This window comes from Perca flavescens, chromosome 12, assembly GCF_004354835.1.
Source record: "Perca flavescens isolate YP-PL-M2 chromosome 12, PFLA_1.0, whole genome shotgun sequence".
Taxonomy (NCBI): Eukaryota; Metazoa; Chordata; class Actinopteri; order Perciformes; family Percidae; genus Perca; species Perca flavescens.
Window position 1 is genome coordinate 21,520,957 of NC_041342.1, and position 26,207 is coordinate 21,547,163.

The 26,207-nt window shown below is 39.3% G+C and overlaps 3 protein-coding genes across 8 annotated transcripts; 2 read left to right on the forward strand and 1 right to left on the reverse strand.

The window, feature by feature from the left end:
- Nucleotides 1-554: 554 nt before the first annotated feature.
- Nucleotides 555-5,827, reverse strand: dnajb4 (DnaJ heat shock protein family (Hsp40) member B4). Its single transcript, XM_028594151.1, has 3 exons — nt 5,323-5,827; nt 2,589-3,166; nt 555-1,423 (listed from the first exon to the last, which is right to left on the reverse strand). Exons 1-3 carry the CDS (start codon nt 5,531-5,533, stop codon nt 1,193-1,195), a joined length of 1,020 nt encoding a protein of 339 aa, XP_028449952.1. The 5' UTR covers nt 5,534-5,827; the 3' UTR covers nt 555-1,192.
- A 1,777-nt stretch (nt 5,828-7,604) lies between these two features.
- Nucleotides 7,605-14,262, forward strand: slc25a24l (solute carrier family 25 member 24, like). Its single transcript, XM_028594008.1, has 10 exons — nt 7,605-7,934; nt 8,057-8,183; nt 8,607-8,694; nt 9,211-9,322; nt 9,451-9,609; nt 11,191-11,331; nt 11,434-11,544; nt 13,304-13,471; nt 13,567-13,705; nt 13,796-14,262. The coding sequence occupies exons 1-10, from the start codon at nt 7,812-7,814 to the stop codon at nt 13,981-13,983; spliced, it is 1,356 nt and encodes a 451-aa protein (XP_028449809.1). The 5' UTR covers nt 7,605-7,811; the 3' UTR covers nt 13,984-14,262.
- A 942-nt stretch (nt 14,263-15,204) lies between these two features.
- fubp1 (far upstream element (FUSE) binding protein 1) lies at nt 15,205-26,174 on the forward strand. 6 transcript variants are annotated; one of them, XR_003693841.1, is made up of 21 exons: nt 15,206-15,356; nt 15,777-15,900; nt 16,711-16,746; nt 16,910-16,943; nt 17,035-17,081; nt 17,168-17,239; nt 17,339-17,396; nt 17,526-17,688; nt 17,781-17,879; nt 18,082-18,201; nt 18,295-18,397; nt 18,644-18,889; nt 19,413-19,573; nt 19,667-19,809; nt 19,920-19,996; nt 21,066-21,191; nt 21,486-21,560; nt 22,038-22,100; nt 22,702-22,865; nt 23,098-24,978; nt 25,532-26,174. XR_003693841.1 is itself a non-coding variant. In XM_028592374.1 (20 exons), the coding sequence occupies exons 1-20, from the start codon at nt 15,264-15,266 to the stop codon at nt 23,104-23,106; spliced, it is 1,992 nt and encodes a 663-aa protein (XP_028448175.1). In that variant the 5' UTR covers nt 15,205-15,263; the 3' UTR covers nt 23,107-26,174. The 6 variants fall into 6 exon arrangements, 5 of the variants coding, with proteins under 5 accessions (XP_028448175.1, XP_028448174.1, XP_028448176.1 ...); XM_028592374.1 differs by having other exon boundaries at nt 15,205-15,356; nt 17,168-17,218; nt 23,098-26,174; XM_028592373.1 differs by having other exon boundaries at nt 23,098-26,174.
- The last annotated feature ends 33 nt before the right edge of the window (nt 26,175-26,207 follow it).

The following is a 26,207-nucleotide window of genomic DNA, read 5'->3' on the forward strand; positions in this document are numbered from 1 at the left end:
CAAGTAAGAAATTATAATGTATTATTATAGGTTTTGCCATGTAATAGTAGCTTATATTTGGCTTTGAGATTTAAACTAATGAGCATGAATGTCAGCAGCCAAGTGAACCTCTCAAACAAGGACCACTGCCTCCGTGGGCCCCTGAGCCATAATGAGTGATGTGGCGTCCCCTGGTGGGAAAATGTACATTAAATGCATCTGTGTTGGCAGCTGATAGCCAGCAGCTGGGACCAGACAGCTATATTTACACATTCATGGTTTTACCATTGGTAAACATTAAATGCAGTCAACATACTTTTAATATTTATCTTTGCACATCAGAATTATTACTGTAAACGTTTTACAACAACAAAATATTCACATTTGACTACTAAAGCATAAGTCTGAAGAACTGTTTTCTGGTGCCCACTTTGTGTGCTGTTGCTATGCAGACTGTTCACTGACTAGCCTATATAGCGACATTAACGGTTTTAAAGTGATGATTGTTAATACACGGTTTATTTGATGGAGGAGTCATCACATGCCTCCCCATAACTGAAACAGCTCAAGATCACTTCAGGTGTAAAGATTTATTTTAAAATTCAAGTTCAATATCTTCACATGTCAGTTTCTAAAATGCACACATGATGATCCAGTTCATTCAACCACGTTTCTCTTGAATAAACTGTACACAGATTTTAAGACAGCCTGCAAATTGAGGCTTGTATCTCTACATGACAAAATAAACACTGAATGAAAAAAATAACAGTAATAAAGCCTGTCAGATCTAAATGAGAGCAAGAAGATGTACTACACTGCAGTATTTCCAAGGATCACTGGGGTTTTTTGTGTGGCAACTGTAGACTCACTCACTGCCAAATATTTCAAACAAAAAGATAAAGTGATTGTGCCAAAGACCCACATACATAAAATGTGTTTCTTTCACTTGCACTTATATCAACTTGGCAGCATGCATGGTATTTATAAAAACACCATATAGCTCAAAAATAGAAATTGCACATTCGTCGTAGGGGGTCCATCTGTGAACTGTCAGAACTGTTCTCTTTTGTGTGTGTGTGTGTGTGTGTGTGTGTGTGTGTGTGTGTGTGTGTGCGCGCGCGCGCACGTATGTGTGTGTGTGTGTGTGACAAGGGTAACAAGGGCGAGCTCTGTCATGCGGTAATCTCCCCTCGTTCAGTCCGTGTCCTTCGTCCTACGCAGGTAAATGCCGTTTCAGGACATCCTTGGCGTTACCAGGCAACGTCTCAGGAAAGTTAACGTCAAACTCCACCACCAGGTCTCCTCTCTGTTCTGGATTTTTGGGTAAGGGGAGACCCTGTCCGGCGACAGTCTGTCTCATGCCAGGCTTGATGACATCCGTGATCTTCATGTTGCACGTCTTCCCATCTATCGTCGACACGGTAACGGAGCATCCGCACAATGACTGCATATGATAGAAACATGGAAGTCAGGAGAACAGCAACTACACATGCATTTGTTCATTGGCTGAGATTAAATGTATACATATGTAAACTAGTGCTGGGTAATATGGTTGAAATGAAAACATGATATTAATAAGGATGTCTTCTGATATCAATATATTTCACAAAATAGCAAATGCACACACATTCACAAATAAAATAAACAAGCCAATACTGACATCTATATTTGAGAGTTTAGAAAAATCACATAATATATTGGCTATTATTGGCTATATAGATTTTTTTTTTTACATAACATAATTATTTTTAAAGAAATCCTAAAGAATTGTCAACTTGTAATTTTTCTCTGGTAGACAAACTTTATAATGGACACAGTGTTTTCAGTATTTTTATTTACAAACCTACACAGGACTCTAGATATTTGAAAACTGAGCAAATTATACAACTACTTTGATTAAGGTCTATTTAATATCTTTTCCAGATTTCTCAACCGCTAGACCACATCAACAGTCTTTTATTATAGGAAGTTTGCTCAGCTGTCGAGGAGATGGCTCAGTTATCATCACATGATAACAGGTGGTCATAATCTCTCTATTCAAAGTTCGTCTTTGGCATTGGACATAAAACACCCTCCTTTTTTCCTCTTTTCTTGTCTTACTGATGAACTGTACATGAACTGATTATTTTATCAAACTACTGTGATTTTTAAATATGTGATTTCTCAGCATGATTCACATCAAAGACGATCTGTTGCTGTTTGCATACATCGGTCACATATTCAGAGATGAAACTCTCTGAGATCTCAGAGTGTTGAAGAGTGTAGGAGTGTAAATCTTGCAATGTGTGCACGTGGGCAGCCACCACCTCTCTACCCTCCCTGTGATACAGCTTATATTTCTCAATGTTGATGATCTAGATTACATAAATGCACAGGCATAGTGTGTGTGTATTTAAGTACAATGCTCAGTCAGGAGTTTTTAGGCAGACTACCTACGGCTTATTGATTGTGACCAGGCTTTTTTTGAGCATCAGAGCTTTAAAGCGGCACTCTAAAGTAAATATGTGCTTGTTCTGAATCTCCCCTGTGTGTGACTAATCCATCTATCAGACTCTATTAATACTACTACACTCAGTCATAAGTGGGTGCCAATAGAGAGAATTCCTCACCTGTCGTAAGCTTACACGCACAGGATACACAATATTCGAGCCCTCCCGCCTAAAGTGAGGGTGTGGCTTGTCCTTGATGACGAAAACAATGTCGGCAGGAATGGTATTGGGCGACTCGTCTCCCTCCCGCGGGAACGTGATCTTGGTTCCCTCTTTCCAGCCCCGCTTGATCTCGATAGTGAGAATTTTATCCTCATTGCGCATGGTCCTGCCGTCTGGATTTAGCCTTTTGCGAGAGATTTTCATCCTCTTGGTGCAGCCATGGAAGACCTCCTCCAGGGAAACCCTCAGTTCGTGGATGATGGCTGGGTCCTGCTTCCGGCGCTGCTGCCCTCCAGGGCCGACGTGCCCGTCCCGAGGGAATCCGTTTAGGTTGAAGTTGGTGAAGGAGCCAAAGGGGTCATTTCCGTCCACCTCCATGTCGTCGTCTCTGCCATTGGCTTTACGCCCAAAGAACATTTCGAAGGGGTTCGAACCCCCGAAGAAAGTGGCGAATGTGGCGTGAGGGTCACCATGGAAGGTGTAGGTGAAGGTGTTGCCTGGTCCTTCACCAGTGGGCCCATTTCCTCCCTTGAGACCTGATGGGCAACACATAGGATTCATCAGTCATCCTAATATTGACACTCAGCAGTGGGTGAGCATAATGCCACAAGTGATGCCTACTTTGTCAATCCAATTCACCGGATAGGTATTAGACCTGATACTGACCTTGTTAACATTATTAGTCTGCACTACATGACACAGTCTGGAAAACGTTCCAGGACACCACTGTCAGTCACTTAAGATATCAATGGATTCACTGAGTCTGTGTGGATTTAATTGATAAAACAACTGAAGCAACTGTACCCAAAACTACAGTTAAATCATTCCACAACCAGAAACCATGGATTACCAGAACCATCCAGAATGCCATAAACACACACACACTGCAGCCTACAAATTAGGAAAGAAGTCTTGGACAATTTTAAAACAGCAGCCTACAATGTGAGAAGAGCTGTAAAGGAGGCAAAAAGGGACTACAGGAAGAAAGTGGAACTACAATTCCACAAGGGCAACCCCAGACGCACTTGGCAAGGTTAAGAACTATGACAGATTACAAGCCCACCCCCTCCTCCTTGCTTTGAGGCTATCAGCAGCCAACAAGCAAAAACAGCTGAAGCAGAGGTTAATGGATGGGTGGGTGGGTGCACCTCTCACACCCATCTCCCTTTCTGAGCATGATGTCAGGAGGGCTTTTAAGCATGTGAGCACCAAGAAAGCATCAGGACCGGATGGTATCACTGGACGGATCCTCAAACTGTGTGCTGACCAATTAGCGACAGTGTTCAAAATTATATTTATTCAGTCATTGGCTCAGTCTGTCATACCCACTTGCTTCAGGAAGCCCACCATCCATTCTGAACGACTACGGCCCAGTGGCACTCACCTCTGTAGTAATAGAAATGCTTTGAACGACTAATTACATCTGCTCCTAACTAGCCAGCACAGTGGACTCATTACAGTTTGCCTACCATCCCAACCGATCAACAGAAGACGCCATAGCACACATCCTCCACACCACCCTATCTCGGAAAATTGGAAAAGAAAGGAAGCTATGTGAGATCGCTGTTCATTGACTATATTTCAGCGTTTAACACCATAGTTCCCTCCAGGCTCGTCACAAAGCTCAAGGACCTTGGATTAAATTCCTCACAGTGCATGTGGATCATTTACTTCCTGACAGGCAGACCCACAGGTGGTAAGAGTAGGCAGACAAAACTCTTTCACCCTCATCCTTAACACCGGGGCACCCCAGGGCTGTGTTTTGAGTCCCCTGCTGTACTCCCTGTATACACACAACTGTGAAGCCACTTTTGACTCCAACACCATCATCAATTTTGCTGACGACACAGCTGTGGTGGGCCTGATCACTGACAACAATGAAAAGGCCTACCTGAAAGAAGTAGAGGACTTGACCCGCTGAGAACATACTCATGAATGTCAGCATTCATGAGTACTTTTGTCCAATAGCAATGTTAAAGAACTTGCATTTATCACAAATAAAGAAGGCATATAGATACTCTGTTTTGACTGTCTGCATGGCTTGTGTGAGCCTTTAAAGACATATTGTACACATTTCCAGGTTCATATTTTCATTTTCAAGTTCTATTAGCAAACATTTGCATGCTTTACTGGTAAAAAACACCTTGTTTCACTTATACTGGCCCCTTTTGAAGATGATCAGCACCGTTGCTACATTAAACAGTAAAATAAGGTAAATTCATATGCCCCCCTTAGTTAATAATTATTGGATGTAGAAATGATCTGTGGTCTTTTTACGTTCCTCACATCAAACATGCTTCCTACCCATATCTGTTCAGATACTACATAGGACATTATGTACATAAAGGCTTTGACATAATCAAAATATTTTTTTCTATTTCAACACCCACATTTGTAAAGAAAATCTGTAGTGGAAATGATGGCAGGCCTTTATTTCTCTTATAACTGCAGATATAATGTAGCTAATCCATAACTAGTATGCAATAGCTATGCATAATGAAATGCACAGAAGTGTAGGCCTATGATCTGCTAACCATCTGTTTTCTAAACCTGATTACAGTGTTTGACTTGAATTAAAGCCAGCTGTGTTTATAACGGGTTTATAACGGTATATTGAAGGTGAATTAAAAACCATCACAAACGGTAAAAAAAAATGTTAGGCTATTCAATGCGATAAAAAAAAACACATTACCTTCTTCTCCATACTGATCATAAACTTCTCTTTTCTTCGGATCACTGAGGACTTCATATGCCTCAGCGATTTCCTTAAATTTCTCCTCGGCGGCTGCAGACTTATTTTTGTCCGGGTGCCATTTCAACGCTTGTTTTCTGTAAGCTTTCTTAATATCCTCGTCTGTGGCTCCTTTAGAGATACCCAACGTTTTATAGTAATCTTTGCCCATTTTCACGTAGGCTATTCCCGATAATGAAGAATAAAATAGAAAAAAATAAAAAAGGAGCTGGCAGACTGGACTGATGGTCGACGGATGGTTGTCACAGCAGTATAAGCAGCCTCAGTCTGGACAACTAAACAATAAGAAGCCACAGACAGATACACAGTGCAGGATGAAAACCATTTAGAGGCGGTTAGTCAACGCTGTGGACCTTCTGCTATTTATCCGTGACTGGATGACACTCTTTAAATAGCTACTGCTCCCTCCTCCCGTACATCCACAGCGCCAACGTCAAGTTAAACACAAGAAATAATTCTGGTTCCGGTGAGCAGAGCGCGAGCCCGTGTGTGTGTGTGTGTGTGTGTGTGTGTGTGTGTGTGTCAGGATGAGCTGTGAGTGGAATACATGTGATTTAGGGCAAGGTAGCTCATTGGGTAATATTTATCAGAATGGACTACAAAATGGTCATCACTAATCGTTCATGGCCGAATTAACCTGCTGTGTCCGGGGCAAAAATGCTGCTGCTGGGCTAAGTGCCATGTGCTCAGTGCTGTAGTTTTATGTATCCAATTTATTTAGTATTAGAGCACTGCAGAATATTTTGTTTTTTGAAGCTTGAAAAGCTATGAATTAATTATGAATTAATTCTCGATGCATCGTGATGCATCGAGATATCAAATCAAATTGAATCGCTGACATGATAATCGTAATTGAATCGGGAGATCAGTGAAGATTCACACCTCTACTCACAAGTGATTTTTTTTATGTTAAACTTTTTTAAAAGACATTTTACTCTTTGCAGTCTTTGCAGGTCCTTGTCCCATGTTGGATTGAATGGTTTCATCTATAATTGTTTGTTTGTATTTGTCCAACTTAAACAATCTTATATGCAAAACAAATAAAAATTCCGATTGCTTACACACTAATATGAAAAGTATTAAACAATTATTAAAACCTTACACTCAAGAAACATTGCCCCACATGTGCACCACTATAAGCACAATGTCCTCACACTTTTTGCAATACAATACACACAGTGATTTGCAAAACACTAAACACACTTGTATACATCAGACACAGAAGTACATCATGATGTCACTTCCTTGAAATTCCAAAGCACTGACTGTCATATTACCACATCTATGAGCCGATCTGTGAAACACAGCCATCAGGTACGCAAACATTGCTTAATTGTAGACACACCAATCAGGTTTAAGCACTATAAAAATGCAGCAGGTAAGTCTAGTATTTTCTGTACTGTATTTTCACTGTATAGTTTTTTTTCCAGATCTTTCTTTTTTTTTTACTGTAATTGTAACCTGTACTGTATACAGTATATTATGTTTGTCTGTTGTTTGCTGAGCTAACAGTGTTATGCACACTACTGTAGTAGCATGAATACTGGGACATGTTCTGTTGGAATTCTCCATGTTGACTGATTTGGGTACATGTGGAGAGAAATAAATTATATTTTCCTCAGTCTGCAGCATTGATCTTGTGTAGTATTTGGTAAACATATTGTATATTTGCACTTTCTCTGTGTACTTCATTTACAGTACTCTAATCACTTAGAAGTAGAATTGCTAAAAGTGTTTTAGGTTAGCAACAGCAGTGTGTAACAGAATTAAGTCATATGGAACGTGTGTGTTTCATATGGTAACAAAATATGTTTTTTTTATAAATTAGTGTTTAGTTTTTGCAAGAGTGTTTCATTTTGCAAAGGGTCTAAGGTGTTCTGCTCATTGTGTGTGTGGTTGTGCTAATTGTGTGTAGTGTTCTGAAAAACCAGTCCCTGTTTTCAAAATAGTGCTTGAGCAATTGAGTAGTAGCCTTAAAATAAACAAAACTAATGAAATAGCTTATTGTAGATAAGTGTGTGTGTGTGTGTGTGTGTGTGTCATTATTGACCCCTACCCTAGCATGTATTATCCACACCATTCCCATTGTATCCACCTGTCTCAACACATCACCCTAGGCCCACATATAGAGGAGAGGGCACAGTGATGATTGAAGATGATGTTGAGCTCTCGCAGCAACAACGCCACCTGCTGCACCAGAGAGAACATGAGTGTTTCTCTCTCTGAGCTATAATGATAAAAGCGCTCATGCTGCATTGGCACCTTGGCACTGAGCCCTGCCAATGAGTCAGCGTCCGAGCAGAGCTGCAGGTCAATAGTCGCTGATACTTTTCGATGCATTTATTTCTCGCCTGATGAAACGGGCTGCATTTTTTTTTTTTTCAACATCCTGATTTTCAATCTGAGGCTAATTTGTTTCTTAACGCACCATGGAGCAGTTTCGTGATTTATTTGCTAAACTGGATCAAAACGAGGATGGGTTTATAACAGTGTCGGAGCTCCGCGATGAAATGAGGAAACATGGGATCCTCTCAGCGGATGAAAAGGTCCAGGTAATATTCTTATTATCTTGTTTATTTTTTTTATATTAGGCTATGTATATGTGCCAGGCTGTAATTTCATTCAGTTATTCATTCAAGCACTAATCACCACAAACCTGCTGATTTTCTCCTAGAATATCATTGATTCTTATGACAAAGACAAAGATGGCCTGTTGGATTATAAAGAGTTCCTCAGCTACATGATGGACAGAGAGAGGAAATGGAAAATTTACTTTCATGACCTTGACAAGAACAAGTGTGGTGAGTGGTAACAGACTTCTCTCTTAAAAAAAATAATGTCTCAAGAAAACATCAGAAAATACTATAAAGTACAATAGTATTGTTGAATACCTACTACAAAACACTATATAAGGATTGTTTTTACACCTCTTATTTATTGATCTCCTTTAAACAACACACTGTTTTACTGAAGAAGTCCAATCTGAGCACATTCTTTATCAACCACCAAAAATGTTAATTCTTTGACAATAAAGTGTATTTTCAAGGTCAGACAGGAAAGACAGATGTGCATTTGACTTGTTTATGGTACACAGTAGACAGTACACAGCACTATAGACTGACCTTTGCAGTTTACAGTTGACAGTATCACTTCCCAGAAACATAATAAATGGAAGAGCAGTACCAGTACCTGTTTGTAATTATGTGCATTTCTTCTCTGATCAGGAGTCATTGACCAGGAGGACATCATATGTTTGTTTAAGGAGTTAGGAGTGGTCATATCAAAGCCGAATGCAAAAAAAATAATTCAAATGTAAGATTTTTTTTGCCCACTACCTCATGGATTCATTGCTGAATTTAAAACAAACATTCATTTATGTGAACTACAACACTTTAACAGTTGTAGTACTGGCTTCATCTGAGTTCAGAACACATTGGTGCTTTCTAAACAGGTGTTAAATTGTATACATTTTGGTGTCACTGTACAATTAGGTGTACTTATTGATACATTATCACAGATTACTTTATAAATGGTTATATATCTTAATCAGTAATATACATCATAATGCGAGTAAAATAAGTTTGGACTCAGTACCTGGCAAACCTTTGTATTTCTATATATAATGACTTGTTACTGCTCTTTCACAAATCAGTTGCTTACTGATCAATAAAGACATAACCAGCAACTTTTAAAACTTTTCTTAATATGCATTTTGTAATGTGATACTAGGATGTTTTAGATGCAGTTTGATGACAAAACACACAGCTCGTCATTAAGATTCTTTCATGATCGTGTAATAAAACAAACCAACAAGTGTGTATCCACCAGGATGGATAAGGACAGTTCTATGACAGTGGACTGGGGTGAATTCCTGCACCATGTCATCCTGAACCCTGTGGACAACATCGGGGAGCTGGTGTCGTCATGGAAACACAGTCTGGTGAGATCTTCAGGCAGCATCATGATCATGTTACTTTCAATGATGTGCACAAACTATGATAGATCCACTTAAGCATGAGTAATAATAACAGAATGATGAATGTAGTTGCTCATTTTGTCTGTCTGTAGATTTTCGATGTGGGTGAGAGTCGTACAATGCCCATCGAGTTCCCCGAAGAGGCTTCTGGTTTTGGTGCGTGGAGGACGTTCATTCTTGCAGCAGGTCTGGCAGATGCTGTATCCCGAACTGTGACGGCTCCCATCGACCGCCTTAAGACCCAACTCCAGGTCTGCTTCACTATCAGGTGCTACTTTATTAATGAAATGCATGGGTGGATTTATTTGATTTCACATGATCTGCTATATTTACTAATGTTTAATCCCAGGAACGTGTTACAACCCAGTAAATTATAACGTTCTACGCAATGCAAAACACACACAGAAACTCCTAAGCTAGGCATGGCACTGGCTCAACTGTTGTAATAGTGGTGAACTTTGGTGGGACGGTTAAATGTTAAAACATGTGACACAGAATCCATGGAAACACAATGAGCTTTGAGCTACAAACTCAAAGGTTTTGATATGATATTTCATATGAAGCTCAAGTTTGAGATCCAAGTGCAGTTGTTCAATTATTTTAGCAGCGCACATTCTTGATCCGAAACTTCACATTAAGTCTGTTTAACAAAATAATTCAAGCTCAAGCTTGAGCATTCTATTTGCTGACTGAAGAACACAATATGTGGTTTAAAAAACTAGGAAGTGGTCCTTTAAACTTAGATTATTATTATTATTATTATTATTATTATTATTATTATTATTATTATTATTATTATATACTTTATACTAGTCTTTGGAGGAGCATTCAACACCTGATCTGCTTTTTTGATGTGGTTTGGTAGCCTAATTTTACCAAGCATAACCCAAACTGCAAAGAATGAAAACTTGAACCAGAAGTGTCTTGATCTTTGTAATAACATGACCTAGTGTTACAATACAAAAAAGGGCTGAACCTGTTTTTACTTTACTATGTCTGGGAGTAAAGATAACCTGTTACCAGCTAGCCTACCTTGTTTTACATCATTTGCCTATTTCTGATACTGGAAGAGCATTCAGTTTACTGCATGTGGCAAAACTACATGCATACAGGAGAATGAGTGTAGTGCTATGTTTTGAAAATTGCTTTAAGTCAATGCTTCTCAAAATCTTTTATACAATTTATGCTAAAGTAGTCTGCAAGTAGTCATAATTTTGAAAAGATTACAGGTAGCATATAATGATGCTTTGATAATACTACTTAAAAGGCCTAGATGGTGTAGTGCTAGTGAGATGTTTGTGTCTAATACACTTCAAGCTGTTGTAAGAAATCTTGTGAATAAATGCATCCGCCCACTTAATGCGTCTATGAATAAGATTATCTTGGTCAAATCAAACATCAGATTCAGTACTGTTCGTTATCAGTCTCAGATATAGAGACACAGCCACAAATGCCTCTTTTTAGTAGGAGTATAGATGATGTATTTATATATATTATAATTTTTTTGAAATTTTATATTGAAATGAAATGAAATTGTATTGTGCTTCTGGGATTATTTATATATCAAGTGTTGCATGTATTGTGCTTTCATTTTATTGCTTCATGAGTCTGTAATAAAGTATTATTATTATAATACATAATGGCATAATGTTTTTCTGTAGCTGACACATGAGAATTATCATTATAGCATCATTATTTTTTTTTTATACAATGTGAGACCCTGTTATTTTTGTTGCATCAATTATTTTTCAGGCTGAATCTCATTCCTGCACCTTAATTGCAACTGTCTATGAAAGTGATTCACGTGAAACTGTTTCCTGTGTGCTCTGTAGGTTCATGGATCCAAAGCCTTCTCCCAAGGCTTTCAGGAGATGATGAGGGCAGGTGGTCTTCGGTCGATGTGGCAAGGCAACGTCGTCAACTTGCTGAAAGGAACGCCACAGTCAACGCTACAATGTCTTATCTACGCCCAGGTGAGGCATAAAGTACCAGACAAAATCTTGAGTGTGAATTATTGATGCACCAGTTTCCTATTTCTTATTGACAAGCTTACTCAGGGATTCTAATTTGTCCAGATGAAGGTGTACACTCAGAACAGGAACCAGGAAACTCTGACGGTGCACCAGCGTTTCGGCTTGGGTTGTGTGTCCGGTGCTGTCGCTCACGCTGCCTTCTACCCTTTAGAGGTATTAGAGATCTACATTATATTTATTATTATTTGATACCTTTAGTTACTTTGTGGATTTAGATTATTAATACAAAATATAAATCATAAATAAGCTGCAACATGATGAACACAGTAATGGATCAATATATCCGAAACCCCAAGAATTTAAATGTACTGATTTCGCTATACTACAGGCAAAAAGCACTATAGCTCTCATCTGGAAGAAAAGGGAGGCACCTACAATTGGTGCTTGGATCAAGAATATGGAGCAGTGTATGTCTACAAAAAAAACAAATTGGGCGTGTATGAGAACATTTGGAAACCATTTGACCAATTTATAATGCATTAATAATTATAATACAATAATATTATTTGCATTATTCTGAAATAGGCCATTCTACGTAATGTACTTTAAGTATATTTTAATGCTAAATGCTTTTGTAATTTTGATTTTGAATACAGTACTTACCTGTAACAGAGTATTTCTACACTGTAGTATTGCTATTTTTACTTACAAAATATCTGAGTACTTCTTCCATCACTGTGGGTAATAATAATGTGTAATAATGAAACAAATCCTGCACGCCGCTATCTTGCTGCCATTCTTCATTGACATGAAAATGTCATGTACAGTATATAATAAAAAAGAATTTGGAAAATGTTTTATCTTTCACATTCTGCAAGAAGTGCAAAATGTTGGATTTGAGAGTTACACCCCCTTTTGCTAATTTCACTGACTCCCATTATGAGAAATTGAAATGTTTAGTTACATGTACCATTGTGACACTGCCTTACTCCTAAAACACATAAAGCGGTTTCTCCACTTTGCTGTAAAAAAAAACAAAAAAAAAAAACAACCCAGATTGTTATACTAAATCTGGCCTGTTAGCACATATCATAAAATGCAATGCTGAGGCCAACATACACTTCAGTCCCAGCACAACGCTGGCGTCCCACCCGCTGTTTCAGTGAGGCTCAATCAACACATCAATAGCTCTGGTCCTTACAAGCAAAATGGGCCATCATGCTTGCTTGTTACCCCTCCCTGAGTGTTATTATGATAATACAATTGTCATGTTAGCGTCAATGTTTGGGTGTGTCCCATTCTCAGTGGTGAGAAATTAGGCTGTAAAGAGTTCACTAAATAGTTGTCTGTGGTATTCATTGATTTAGATGCAGATGGAACTATTCCCATTCTAGGTGTTGAGCCTTGACCCCATGAAGTCAGAAAGATTAGTTACTTACTGTTTGATTTGAGTAAAACCTGAGTAAAAGCTACTTCAAACACATATTTGCTGTTTTACATGATCAATTATCGTTTATTTTGGTTAGACCATATTCCTCACATATTACTGGTTAGTTGTGCTACTCTTCTGTAATATTGAATGCATCCAATACACCTTCAGTTTCAAACAGACTTGATTGTTCTGAAAAGAAAATGTGCAATACATCCATATTTGAAGCTAATAAGAGACTTTGTGAGGTTGATAAATGGGACTAATCTCCTTTATGTGCAGTAATCCCACCAATGGCTCTAATGGTTGTGATAATGTAAAGAATGTGAAGTAGCATAATTAAATATAGATTTGTGTGCATATCATTTAAATTGATAGTAATGTGAAACGTTTGGACTTTTATTTTGGAAGAAATTTTAGGAAAAGCTGCAGTGAGTTATCATTGACTGAAGCACCATTAGCATTATTAAAATTAGCATTATTAAATCAAAGTGTATGAATGGAAGTTTATTTTAATCTCTGTCTTCTTTGTCTCCACTACAGGTGCTGAAGGTGAGGCTGAACCTGCAGCAAGCTGGCACCTACCATGGTGTTGTGGCATGTGCCCGATCTATTTACAGACACGAGTCGGTGTCCTCCTTTTACAGAGGATTCAAGCCGAGCATCCTCTGCATGATCCCCTACGCAGGTGTGGAGTGTGCAGTTCATCAGGTGAGACAGAACAGCACTACAGAACACAGATAGAGAAACATATGATCATGTGGTATGTTTAATAGATATCTTCAACTATTTGCTTCTTGTTGCAGTCCATCATGAACTGGGCAAAGAGTGATCCAGCCTACAACAGTGACTCCAAACTCTTTTTCTTCAGTTTTGTGGCCTTTGCTTCTGGACAAATTACCAGTTACCCACTAGCAGTAATTCGGACTCAGCAGCAAGCACAAGGTATAAACACTTGCATTTCTGTCACACGTTTTGAGATTATTTGAAACAAGTTGAGATGTTTTACTCATTGCCATTTGTCTTGTTTTGCAGCTTTCAGCTCAGATTCACATCCAGCCTCAGGTGTATTACAAGGACTTACAGGGATATATGAAAAACGTGGAATTAGAGGATATTATAATGGAATGGGTGCCAGCTTTGTCAGGGCTATTCCATGTGCTCTGATAAACTACACTTTAACTAGAAAATTGGAAAATCTGGTTTCCTCAACTGAGGCTTGAGATTTGGCACAGAGGTTGTTTTCTTTGGAACACAAATAAAACAAAAACTGTGAGCTCTTATTTAATTTATTTGGCTGAAGACATGTGTAATTCAACATTCTATACCTCTGTTCTGTAGCTTTTTCCTAGCTTTTCTTTCTAATTTCTATAATATAGCTTTTTAAATACAGCACACCTCACAAATGCACAGTTGACCTGAAATTCAGAATTTGACAATATGAAATAATTTCCTACTTGAGACTGGGTTGTGTAAATGAGGACGTGTTGTGTGTGTAAAGTGTGAGCTGTACAATAAAATGTTATTTCATAGTAGGGGTCAGGCATTTTCTTTCCCATTTATCATTAAACAGTGTTATAATTTTCTTTGTAATGAGTTTGAACTAAATATGTCTTACAGGTGTGAGCAACCTTACACATTTTCTTTTTACAAAAAAAGGCAGATATTGGATTTAAAAGTGTTATGCTAACTTATCTATACAGTTTATAGAAGGGCAGCCAAGTTTGGAAAAATCATAACATTACAGGACTATGGCAAATTCCTTGTAAAATGTGTAATATTCAGTATTATAACAAACATAAAACATAACGTTATGAAATATAGACTAAAGCAAAAACATTACCAGTTGCAATAATAGATGCAAATCTTTACAATCTATTTCTTGTTAAAGAAACCGCTACAAATGAGTATTAACCTCAGATAAGTACAATAAATTCTACATAGTCAGAGGTGAGAAGTTAGACATTAGACCAATACTTCTACTCTACAATTCATTGGGAAATGTAGGCCTACTTTACTGCACAATATTTATTTGACGACTGTAACAGTGCAGATAAAGGCTGTCATACAAAACCAGTTTAAAAAATATGATGCATTTTAACAATCCATAAAATTCTAAATCTGTATTTTTATATATTCATATTTTTAATCTAATAATATAACTGACAGGGACAATTCTGCCTACACGACTACTTGGCAGTGGTGGGAAGTAATTTAGTAGGCTAGTAAATCTGTTCAAAAATGGTTGCTCCCATTAGTCACTTAGACACAAAAACATAGAAAAATATGGTCCAGGTTGAAAAATACCAAAATTACCCTTTAAAAGTTAACTTTTACTTAACTTTAGTATGGAAGAAGAATTTGCTTAAGTATTACTCCACTACGTCTCAGAGAGAACCGTGGTCGTTATCGCGATACTTTATTTTACCGCGAGTTTTCCTGTCGACATCCCGTGAATGTAACCGGCCATCTTGTCGCGCCGAAGAGGAGAAGAGCAGTAGATATGGCTGACTACAGCAGCGTGGCTCCCCCTTCCTCTAACGCCGGTGGTGGCATGAACGACGCTTTTAAAGACGCTCTACAGCGAGCACGACAGGTAAGAAGACCACTATATTAAGTTAGTGTAAAAATAACGTCGAATTCGGGAGAAAATAAGCGAGTTTTGCTGCTTTTTTTGCCATTACGTACGGCCGCACGGTGGGCAATGCTAAGCTAACGATGACTAACGTTACGACACACGGCGAAGGCGACTACAGATGTAAAATAGAAGCAATCATAACCAAATGTACACATCAAATCGAACAATTATAATCAGTTACTGGAACCCAAGCTTTCTGTGGTTTAATAATATTAATTGATTCACGCTAGTTTAAGTGGAAGTTTTCGCTTTCCTTTGTTGGCTCAGACTTCCGGACAGAAGTGTAGGCCGCAGCCAACGTGTCTGTCCAAACGCATCAAACACGAGCAGCGGGAAATCCTATTAAATTGTTTTCTTTTTATTTATTTTGTGTTTAAGATTGCAGCGAAGATCGGTGGTGATGGAGTTGCGGCACCCCCAACAAACGAGTTTGGCTACGGCGGCCAGAAAAGGCCCCTGGAGGACGCTGGTGGGTATTTTCCCATGCCTAACCTGAATATCGGTCAGTGGCTCAAATCGATTCAATGCAAGTCTTGATAGTTAATGCTTGCCTGTGTTTTTTTTTTTAAACTTCTAAATTGCATTGCCTAGAAATGTTGTTAGCTCAACTAAATCTACAGTGATATTTGTTTTAATATCAGTGTGCATTGTCTAAGTCTAACATTCTGTATATTACTACTAACCGTATGAACACAGTTTATTTTCATATTAATGTTTTCAATTTTAGCCAATGCAGTATGTTAGTTATTGCATGTGTTAAGAGTTGGATATTTTCACTGTGTCCTCAATTGTTTCAAATCAGTACCTGCCCATGAAATGTATTAATATTTGGGTAACAAATATGTGATATCATGATTTGATTTAAGAATCTAAGGGTGGGAGATGGGGATTTCTTTTCCTGAACAGGATGAGTCATTTTTGGTTTTAGTTTTGCTTTGATAAACAGTCAAGTGTAAAGTAAATAATTAAAATCTGCATCATTATGAGTTTCCAGTTTATCAGGTATACCTAGGTAATAGTAACGCAAAAGCCAACACCTTTTGAGCAGTTTCAACCGGTATAACCTTCAGGGAGGTATTGCAGGAATGTTGAATTGGACTGCATTGGTTTATGCTAGGTGCACAAAATCTGGCAACTTTAGAGTATATTTCAGTTCTGCATGTTTGGTTTATTTGCAGCCTACTGCTGTTAGCCATAACATTACAATTTCAAGCAGTGTCAAAGAGCCATTTTCAGATTGAAGAGCACTGTTCATAATGTGATGGTGGGTATAATGATAGATACTTATACTGGTTATGTCATGTCGTCACAGACCAACCAGAGACGAAGAAAGTGGCTACAAATGACGGTAAGTGACCTGGTGACGTAGCTGTAGTTGCAGTTAAATATGTGGCTGTAATGTGATGATTCCCAACCTAATTGGTCCAAAAATTAGCATGAATTGGAAATTTGTTGCATGGGTTAAACTTGTTTATTTTCCCCCTAATGTACTGTGATGTCTATTTTTGCAGCCTTTTCAGGAATGGGAGGAATGGGTGGTCCAAGGTAGATGCTCGATTTAGATTCAAATATTTTTCACATTTGACCATTTATTAAAAAGCTGCCATTGAGTTGTTGTTGTTGTTGTTGTTCTTAGGTCAATATCAGAGGAATTCAAGGTTCCAGATGGAATGGTTGGATTCAGTAAGTTTTTGTTCAACAATGAACATTTTGTTGTTGATGATGATATTGAATATTTGGATCTAACACACTTCCTTTCCCCCTTCAAGTTATTGGAAGAGGAGGTGAACAAATATCACGTCTGCAGCAAGAGTCTGGATGTAAGATACAGATTGCGCCTGGTATGTTTAGATATCTTGGTGATATTGTGGACCTTAGTAATACTAAGAACGTATAGGTTTGGTAATTGTTGTGATGTTATTGCGTCTCTTGTGTTGTAGACAGTGGAGGAATGCCAGATCGGTCGGTGACATTAACCGGAGGACCAGAATCCATCCAGTAAGTTAACGATATATCATTTGTTAATTTAACGGTCCCTTTTAAGTGAAAATTGTTCGTTTTTATAACTTTTTTTGATGGACCCTTGTTATGGATTTCAAACTGTATCACGGTAATTTTTCTCCTAAGGGCTGCAAAGAGGCTACTAACAGAGATAGTTGAGAAGGGGCGCCCAGCTCCCGCATTCAACCACAACGACGGCCCGGGAATGACGGTCCAGGAGATTATGGTCCCTGCCTCTAAAGCCGGACTCGTCATTGGGAAGGGAGGAGAAACTATCAAAAGTCTTCAGGTGAGCGTCCAGCCAGGGTTTTAGACATTTAGTCATTCAAGCAGGGCACACATTTGGCAAAGGCACACTCTGATTTTTCTCTTAACCTGCAGGAACGAGCGGGAGTGAAGATGGTCATGATCCAAGACGGACCCCAAAACACAGGTGCAGACAAGCCACTCCGCATTTCAGGAGAACCCTTTAAAGTTCAGGTGGGTCCTCGCCTGTGTGAGCATTGCACTTCTAACATAATAAAAAAAAAAAAATGTATATACAATATATTTTTGTGTATATGTGAGCTTTCATCCCTTTGAGTAAATCCCTGTCCATACACTGCATGTTGTTTACATGCCTTATTTGTTTCCATGGATAGCAGTCAAGTAGTGCTGTAATGAGATGTATTTTTATCTTCAGCAAGCCAAAGAGATGGTGATGGAGCTGATCAGAGATCAAGGCTTCAGGGAGCAGAGGGGCGAGTATGGTTCACGAGTTGGAGGAGGGGGAGGTGGTAGTGGAGGTGGAGACAGCTTGGATGTGAGTATTAATAAAGTGAGTAGTAATCAGACTTTTATCAGACGAGGTATTAAATCTGTTTCTTAACTTTAGTTTTATCTTGTCATCGTTTAGGTTCCCGTCCCCCGGTTTGCAGTGGGAATTGTTATCGGCAGAAATGGAGAGATGATCAAGAAAATACAGAATGACACAGGTGTCAGGATTCAGTTTAAACCAGGTAAGTGATTAAGACTGCGAAACAACCATTTGCCAAAAGCAAAGTCATTTAGATACTTGACAAAATGTGTATGGTCTGTGATGAAAACTCATGCACCACGCTGAGAAACTGATGTATAACCCTAACCCTAAACTTATCTGAGACCTGAACACAAAAAATTGCTACGATGGTAGACCTTTACGTTTACTACCAGCAACATTAATTCTGTCTCTGTGGCCTCTAATCACCCTATTTTCTCCCTTCTAGATGATGGCAGCACACCGGACAGGATAGCACAGATTATGGGTCCCCCTGACCAGGCTCAGCATGCAGCAGAAATTATATCCGATCTGCTGAGGAGTGTCCAGGCCGGCGGGCCTCCAGGGCATGGTGGTGGTGGCGGCAGAGGTCGTGGTCGCGGGCAGGGGAACTGGAACATGGGTCCCCCTGGTGGCCTGCAGGAGTTCACCTTCACTGTGCCAACCATGAAGACTGGCCTCATCATTGGAAAAGGCAAGTGGCCCCTTAAAGTATTAAGTTCATATCTGTCTCGTATCATATTACAACAGACTTATCACTCTACACAAAACAAAATATTGGTAAAAGGACAAACAACTTAACAAACGAAACAGAAGAAGACAGACAAAACTTGTGTAGCAGAACAGAAAATGTGGGGTATTTTGTCTTTTCACTGTCAAAGAATGTTAATCTTATTTTGAAGTTCATGGGACTGAAACAACTGTCTGTTTAGGATTTGTATGCTTAACTTTCCACCTGTGGAAAGACCATTTGCTTTACTACATTTAAACCCAAATACATGCCCAATACTTATTATACTAGCTTAACTGTATCTCAACATTACAGATGTCTATTAACCTGCACATATTTCTGAATTGGGCTACATGTTAACAGTATTCCAGGGTCACTAAAATGTTTACTTTGCTGTTTTGGCCTCCACGCTCCTCATGGACTTGCTGGTGAATTCATTAGAGGTAAAGTATTTGGTTGTTGAGGTTAATGTTTATTAACTCTTTAGGTGGGGAGACAATCAAGGGCATCAGCCAGCAGTCCGGAGCCAGGATCGAGCTGCAAAGGAATCCTCCACCCAACGCTGATCCCAACATCAAAATGTTCACAGTTCGGGGCTCCCCTCAGCAGATCGACTACGCCAGGCAGCTGGTGGAAGAGAAAATTGGGGTGAGACGCTAAGAGCTTGATTATAAGCCCCTTTGGAGACATTTGTCTTTTTAAAAGCTTGTTCACTGACCGGGATGTGTTCTCTGTTTTCAGGGACCAGTCACTCCAATGGGTGGCCCACACGGTCCACATGGAGGTCCAGGCCCACATGGTCCTCCGGGACCACCTGGACCCCCTGGGGCTCCCATGGGTCCATACAACCCTGGACCATACAACCAGGGGCCTCCAGGACCCCAGTAAGTATAGTGGCCTTTTGTTTTTACCTCAAGCTCTGTGGGAACAAGAATATGTAGACACACAGGTGAATGCATGGAAAGTAAATGGTTATTTATTTTTCTTTCATCAGTGGTCCACCGGCACCGTACCAACCTCAGGGATGGGGCAATGGCTACCCACACTGGCAACAAGGACAACCTGATCCAAGTGAGTACCTGCTAGGGCTGAACGATTTTTGAAAATAATCTAATTGCGATTTTTTTCCCCCCCAAATATTGCGATTCGATTATTTTTTTTAAGCTCTTTGTCTTCTGTATTATTCAACAAAGACAAACAATAAATCATTGTATAGTATGAACACACAATTACACACTAGACAGTTAAATAAGTAAAAACATATATATATATATATATATATATATATATACACACACACACACACACACACATTTTTTTTTTTTTTTTTACAGTGCACAGAGAGGAGCTGCCTCCAGCCCCTCCCCCTCGTGAAGTTGCGTGCCGTGTGCATGACACAGTCAACACTGCACTAGCTCAGAGAGGCTATCGTTACGTTAGCTGCTGGTGGTCTTGCCGTGGGATTAACTGTACTAATAACACCGTTGAAACACCGCGGCCACGCTGCTGTGAAAGTTCCCCGAACAGTCATTTATCAGTCTGGTTGTTACCCCTCTCAGTGGCAGCTCCTCCACCCATATCTTTATAACGGAGCTAACCGCTAATCAGAGCTAGCTCGTTGCCAACCGAGCCTTCAGTTCTGCGTGCCTGTATCCATTAACTGCATGTATGGACTCGAGCCCGAGCAAAACCCTTCATTTTATTAAAATGGCTGTAAAAGATTTAAACTTCAAGTCAGAATTGTTTGAATGACAGATAACAGCTCAAGGTACAGTGTAGCGTTAGCGTGCTAAGTTGATGCATTCTCTGCGTAGTGCAGACTGATTTGCTCTCGCGAATCATCAAATCGAGACCAAATCGCAGCCTTTGCGATTTAGGAAATCGTGTTTTAACATATCGCGATATTATCGCAAATGCAATTAATCGTTCAGCCCTAGTACCTGCCATTAGTTGACATACAGACACATGTCATGTTTTGACTGAAATTAAAAAGCCATTTGTGATTACCCTCCTTGGTCGATCAGTTAGAAGTCAGTAACTTGGACCCATATCAGATTATGTAATGGTGAGCTGTGACTGTATGTTTAGAGCATTTATCTTGGCACATCTTGTTTGGTAACAATGTGTTTTCCTTGTTCAGATAAAGCAGCAGCCGATGCCAACGCAGCAGCGTGGGCAGCCTACTACGCTCAGTACAGCCAGCAGCCGCAGGCTCCCATGACCCCGACAAGTGGAGCTCCTGGCACGACTCAAACCAACGGCCAAGGTGACTGAAGTTTCTCAATTAGCAGTGTCTTTGCTTCTAGTTGAAGCATAAATGGTTGAGACGAGAGTAGAGCAGTGTAGCTTACTTTAGTAGTATTCTGTGCTCACTTCTTTCTGGTATCACTAACAGGAAACAAGTGTTTTGGTTCCAGCTTTTAAATTATCTAACTATCTTTTTTATAGTGCCCCAGGGACAGGGTAGTTCCACCATCCCTAAGCTGACAGACCCGACCCAGGCAGGTGGACAAACTGAGAGAATGATTCACTAATTACAAGTTACCGTTTTTTTTAACAGGTGACCCACAGGCTGCAGGTCAGAGTGGACAGGCAGATTACTCCGAGGCCTGGGAGGAATATTACAAGAAAATGGGTATACGAACGTAGTTTCAGTGTACACCTATTAACACAAGACAGTCTAAACAGCGACTGGGCATTCAATCGGCTTCTTTTTCAGGTCTGGGTATTTGTCAGAACTGCTGGCCTGCTGTGGAGCATCAGTGTGCCTCCACTTGGTTTGACATTTGACGCCCGTGCTGTTTAGACTGCAACACTTTTGACTATCTACAGGACTGAGCTGTCGACACAGAACCACCTTTTTATGAGCTTAGAGTAGCTTATTTTCTAGCCTAGCATAGGGATTTATCAACACTAAATGGCAGAGCTTTGCCATGTGCCATGAATGTGTTATTGCTATTGAATGTGTATAGAGTTAAATGATGCAACATGTTTGATTTGTGGGTCATGGAAATAAGCAATGTAGGATCATGTTGTTTTTTTTGTTTTTTGTTTTTTCTCGATTTGATTTATCACTTAGATACATTAACACATTTTTGTCTTCTCTTTTCAGGTCAACAGAGTCAACAACCTCAGGACTACACAAAAGCCTGGGAGGAATATTACAAGAAACAAGGTCTGTACTCAGTCAGAACTCATTTTAGTGAGGTGTGTGTGTGTGTGTGTGTGTGTGTGTGTGTGTGTGTGTGTGTGTGTGTGTCTGAGGCAAATGATTTAGGAATTAATGGGATCCTGAAGTAAGGTTATGGGATAGAAACTTGAATGACAAAAAGTAACTTGGATTTTTAGTCTTTCCAGTCTAGCTTCTATACTGCTGGGTTATTTTTTTATGTTAAAGGGTGGCTGTGCTCCTTTAGCAGCCCTCTGCTGTAGAGTGGCTGCTCTCCCAGCCACCCAACAGAAAGGCAGAAGGTTTCTGTCCCACCACCCAAAGAAAGCGGTGGTGGGTTCGTTCACCTTCTTATAAAATGTTGTCTCAATACTTTGAACTGTTAACGTAATCTGAATTGGTTTGGTTGTAGAAATGAGATTAGTAGCAGTTGAACCTACTATCACATATGTAAATTTACTGTAGGTCATAGGACTTTCTTGCAAGAAAGTCCATTTTCCCTGTAAAGTATGATTGATTGAAAATAGAAATTGCTTTTAACTTGCTGCTTAATTGGCCAGTGTTAGGCTTATTTGCTGTTCCAACAAGTTCTCTTGTTACCCTCCAGGTCAAGCTGCCCCTCAGGCCACAGCAGCAGCAGCCGCAGCCGCTTCCCAGCCTGGAGGCCAGCCAGACTACAGCGCTGCCTGGGCGGAGTACTACCGCCAGCAGGCCGCTTACTACGGCACAGCCAACCCTCAGACGATGGGTGCAGCACCACAAGCTCCTCAGGTACACCCCCGATAAGAATCTGCCCGCCACATCCACTGAATACTCAATTATTTTGTGCCCTAACAGCCTTCCTTCCTCAGGTTTTACAGGGCTCCGGTGGCTGCAGCAGCTTACACACTTAACCAAAACAATTTCCTCCCTAAACAGGTTTTAATTTTTTATTTTGGGAAGCTGAGTCCACTGTTTCTGTTGTTAACATGCAATGTATCTTCTATGTATTTCTTCTACACAGGGCCAGTAATGTGAAGTGGACATAAAGTAAATGCTACATTGTCGAAACAAAATCCTTTGTTTAATGTTTGGATGCAGACGCCTTGATGAAGATCTTAAATTTCCTTGGTTTGAAAGTGTTTCACATAGATGGCAGATTACCCGGCGAACACGTCCTCCTTTTTTTTTTTTTTTTTTTTTTTTTCTTGTAAATGCTTTTGTTTTTAGTGAGGTAATTATACATATGGTCATTCCAGCCCTGTATCTACATTAAATGTGGTTAGAACTCATGTTTATTAAACTGTAGACATTACCATGTAAATCATCTCAGTTTTAAAATGCTATTGCCTGTTGTGTTTTTGCAATAAAACAAACTGAAACCTCCTTTGTTGGTAAGTTGGGGTGGTTTTAAACCAAAAGGGTTAAGAGGAATTTCTGTATGTTTTTATTTTACGGGTGGGAAAGTTTGAAACGCAGGCCATGTTCAATTGTCCAAAATGGTTGACTCAAAAGTTGTGCTGTCCTGTCTCTCTCCAACTGTCTATAAGGCTCTTAGATACATTATGTGCGTGCAATGATCCGGAGTGGTTCAGACCAACAAACGTCCTTGTTGATAGACCTTTTTTTACACGTGTTTCCTGACTTTGCTCTGACTTTAGCAGTAGACGGATGTTTGTCATAAGAAAGTCGACAGGTATCTATGTACCGTAACTCATGCATTAACTGCGTTGCTGTGGCACTCCTTTATTTTTTTAATTTTTGCCTGGTTTGCTGACATTGTTGAGGTAGTATGCTCTGTATTTTGCCTTGATATAGATACTTCCTCCTCCACAGGAAAGTTTAGTAAAGCGGTAAGCAAGTATTCTTCCTTAACATGTTCCTCAGAAAACGTGGTTGCAAGAAATGTTGCATTTTTAGTGTTATATATTTTGTGGTGTTCTTCTTCCAGGACAGTCAGGTAAATTGCCACTGTATCGAAAATGCTTTGAAACGTTTGTCTTGCCCATTTCAAATTGCGAACTAACTCACATGTATAAATTTGTTTTGTTTTTTTTAAAATGTTTTTTTAATATAAAAACATTGCAAAATTGCCATTGCTGTCCCCATTCTGTTAGTGTTTATCGAATATAAGAACATAGATGTTGTAGGGTCGGGGGTGGCTAAGCAGTCTTCATCCATCAGTTGAGCCCTCCTATACTGTAAGTACAAAACTGTGACTGACTTTGAGAGAAACGCCTTATTTGATGCTTTACAAACTGCCAAAGATGTAGTATTTTTGTCAAATATTGCCATTTTCCCTATGTCTCTGGGTAAGTATGAAATGTTCTGAGGAGAGGAATAGTACTTTAGAATCTTGTACCACATATTTCTGAGACTTATTTCCCTTTGACTACTACATTCAGACTTTGAATCTTAACAGTATGTTGATACTTGTTAGATTGTTAGACTATTTCTGTAGGTAGCATTTCATTGCCAGTTGGATTTCTGAACTGAGTTTGAATGTCAGCACTCTGTTACACTGTTGGTAGGAACTGTTTAAGGATTTTGTTTTTGCGTTTTGAATACCTGAACTGCTAAGTGCCATTGTCTAGTTGAGACTCATGTTTTTAAATGCCATTTATTGCATCATATTGCTTTCAAAAGTCCTACTGCATAACTCCAGTGTAGCATGCTTAGGTTTCTTCTGCTGTCATTACTTTATATATGTCCTATATGAGCATGTGGAATGCTAATAGTGGAAGTGCTTCTGAATAGCCCAGTATTATGACATTTTCTGAATGAGCACTGTTGTGAAAGGCTGTTAATTTTAAGCATTGTTCACTGATGGCAAACAGTGCAATATATCTGATCTTTGCAGTGTCGTCCCAGACCTTGCACCTTAGGTTCTGCTGCAATAACACAGGTAAGCGAAACCTAAGGAAACCAGTGTTTTTGTCCAGTGACATGACCAATTTACATGCAAAGAAATGCTTACCTGTGTCTTTAACATGCCTCAATGCATTTTATGCTTAGTCGTAAAGAAATGTCCAGGATATATCTTAAGTATGAACAGCCCTTTGAGATCTGCTTTCATGAATGAACTGCATGACATGAGCTGTATGACTTGTTACATGAAGTTTGACTTTTCAAAAAGTGACTTTACCCAGAAAAAGTAGTTGCATAGGCTCACTAAGGAAATGTCATTGTCGTATGTGCTTAATATTTGATGATAGCCTTATCTTTGCATCCTGGTAAGTCTGATGGCGACTGTGTATCGATGCTTTAGACAACTTTGATACTGGTATATCAAAACTGCATGCCATTACAACCTGTTGACAGAAGTTAGCAATGTGCTCAAACGCTAGATCAAGAAACGGTGAAATACATATATAATTTTTTTTTTTTTCTGTCGTGGTGTGAATCTGCCCTCAAGTGCAGTGCAAATCTACTATTGAAACTTCACTTCTCGCTCACAGTGTTGGAGGACGCTGCAAGCTTAGGTCATAGAATCAGGCCCTGTCGTAGTTTGTCCCCAAAAGGAGGAATCCTTTGAGTCAATCCCCACTGCTGAACGTAGACCGTTCAAGAGCTCCAGTGATAAGGTAAAACAGCAACGCAATGAAATTTAAATTCTGTGATTGCAAAGTGTTGGTCAGATACATGTTTTTCAGCTCGGATCGACTGTTTTTATAACCATGATGCCATAGTGTATTTAGAGTTGTCTGATGGTTTATTTTTGTCGCTTGAATGCATTAATCAGTAACCTTTAGTCAGTAGGAATGTGCTTTAGAAAGTTGGATGAGGACAGGAAGTGATGTACTTTATAATGACTTGCACAGTTTTATTGGCAGTAAAAAAAATTGGGGGTTATTTTTTTTAAATCACTTTTCTCTGTAGTTAAAGGGTCACTTACGGTTTCTGTTCATCTGTACATGTGAGATGCTCAGTGTTTCAACACAGAGTTCGTGGGGGTGTAGAAGACAAAACAAGGAGCATGCATTAGAGGTAAAAAAAAATAGTTTCATGTGCTGTGTATATTAAATATATTGTTTTTTTTGAATTAACTGTTCTGACTTTTGAAATGTTGACATGTTCATTAATAAAGTTGTAACAAATTAACTGGACACATTCACTTTTTTTACTGTACATTTA

Bases quoted from the DNA above. Each gene is read 5' to 3' on its own strand.
- dnajb4 (XM_028594151.1), bottom strand. From the start codon at position 5,533: ATGGGCAAAGATTACTATAAAACGTTGGGTATCTCTAAAGGAGCCACA. The intron at 3,167-5,322 runs GTAATGTGTTTT...GTTGCCCATCAG, and splicing joins TGATCAGTATGGAGAAGAAG to GTCTCAAGGGAGGAAATGGG. The intron at 1,424-2,588 runs GTGAGGAATTCT...TATCATATGCAG, and splicing joins TGCGTGTAAGCTTACGACAG to TCATTGTGCGGATGCTCCGT.
- slc25a24l (XM_028594008.1), top strand. From the start codon at position 7,812: ATGGAGCAGTTTCGTGATTTATTTGCTAAACTGGATCAAAACGAGGAT. The intron at 8,695-9,210 runs GTAAGATTTTTT...TGTATCCACCAG, and splicing joins GCAAAAAAAATAATTCAAAT to GATGGATAAGGACAGTTCTA. The intron at 9,610-11,190 runs GTCTGCTTCACT...TGTGCTCTGTAG, and splicing joins GCCTTAAGACCCAACTCCAG to GTTCATGGATCCAAAGCCTT.
- fubp1 (XM_028592373.1), top strand. From the start codon at position 15,264: ATGGCTGACTACAGCAGCGTGGCTCCCCCTTCCTCTAACGCCGGTGGT. The intron at 18,890-19,412 runs GCAAGTGGCCCC...TTAACTCTTTAG, and splicing joins TGGCCTCATCATTGGAAAAG to GTGGGGAGACAATCAAGGGC. The intron at 22,101-22,701 runs GTCTGTACTCAG...GTTACCCTCCAG, and splicing joins GGAATATTACAAGAAACAAG to GTCAAGCTGCCCCTCAGGCC.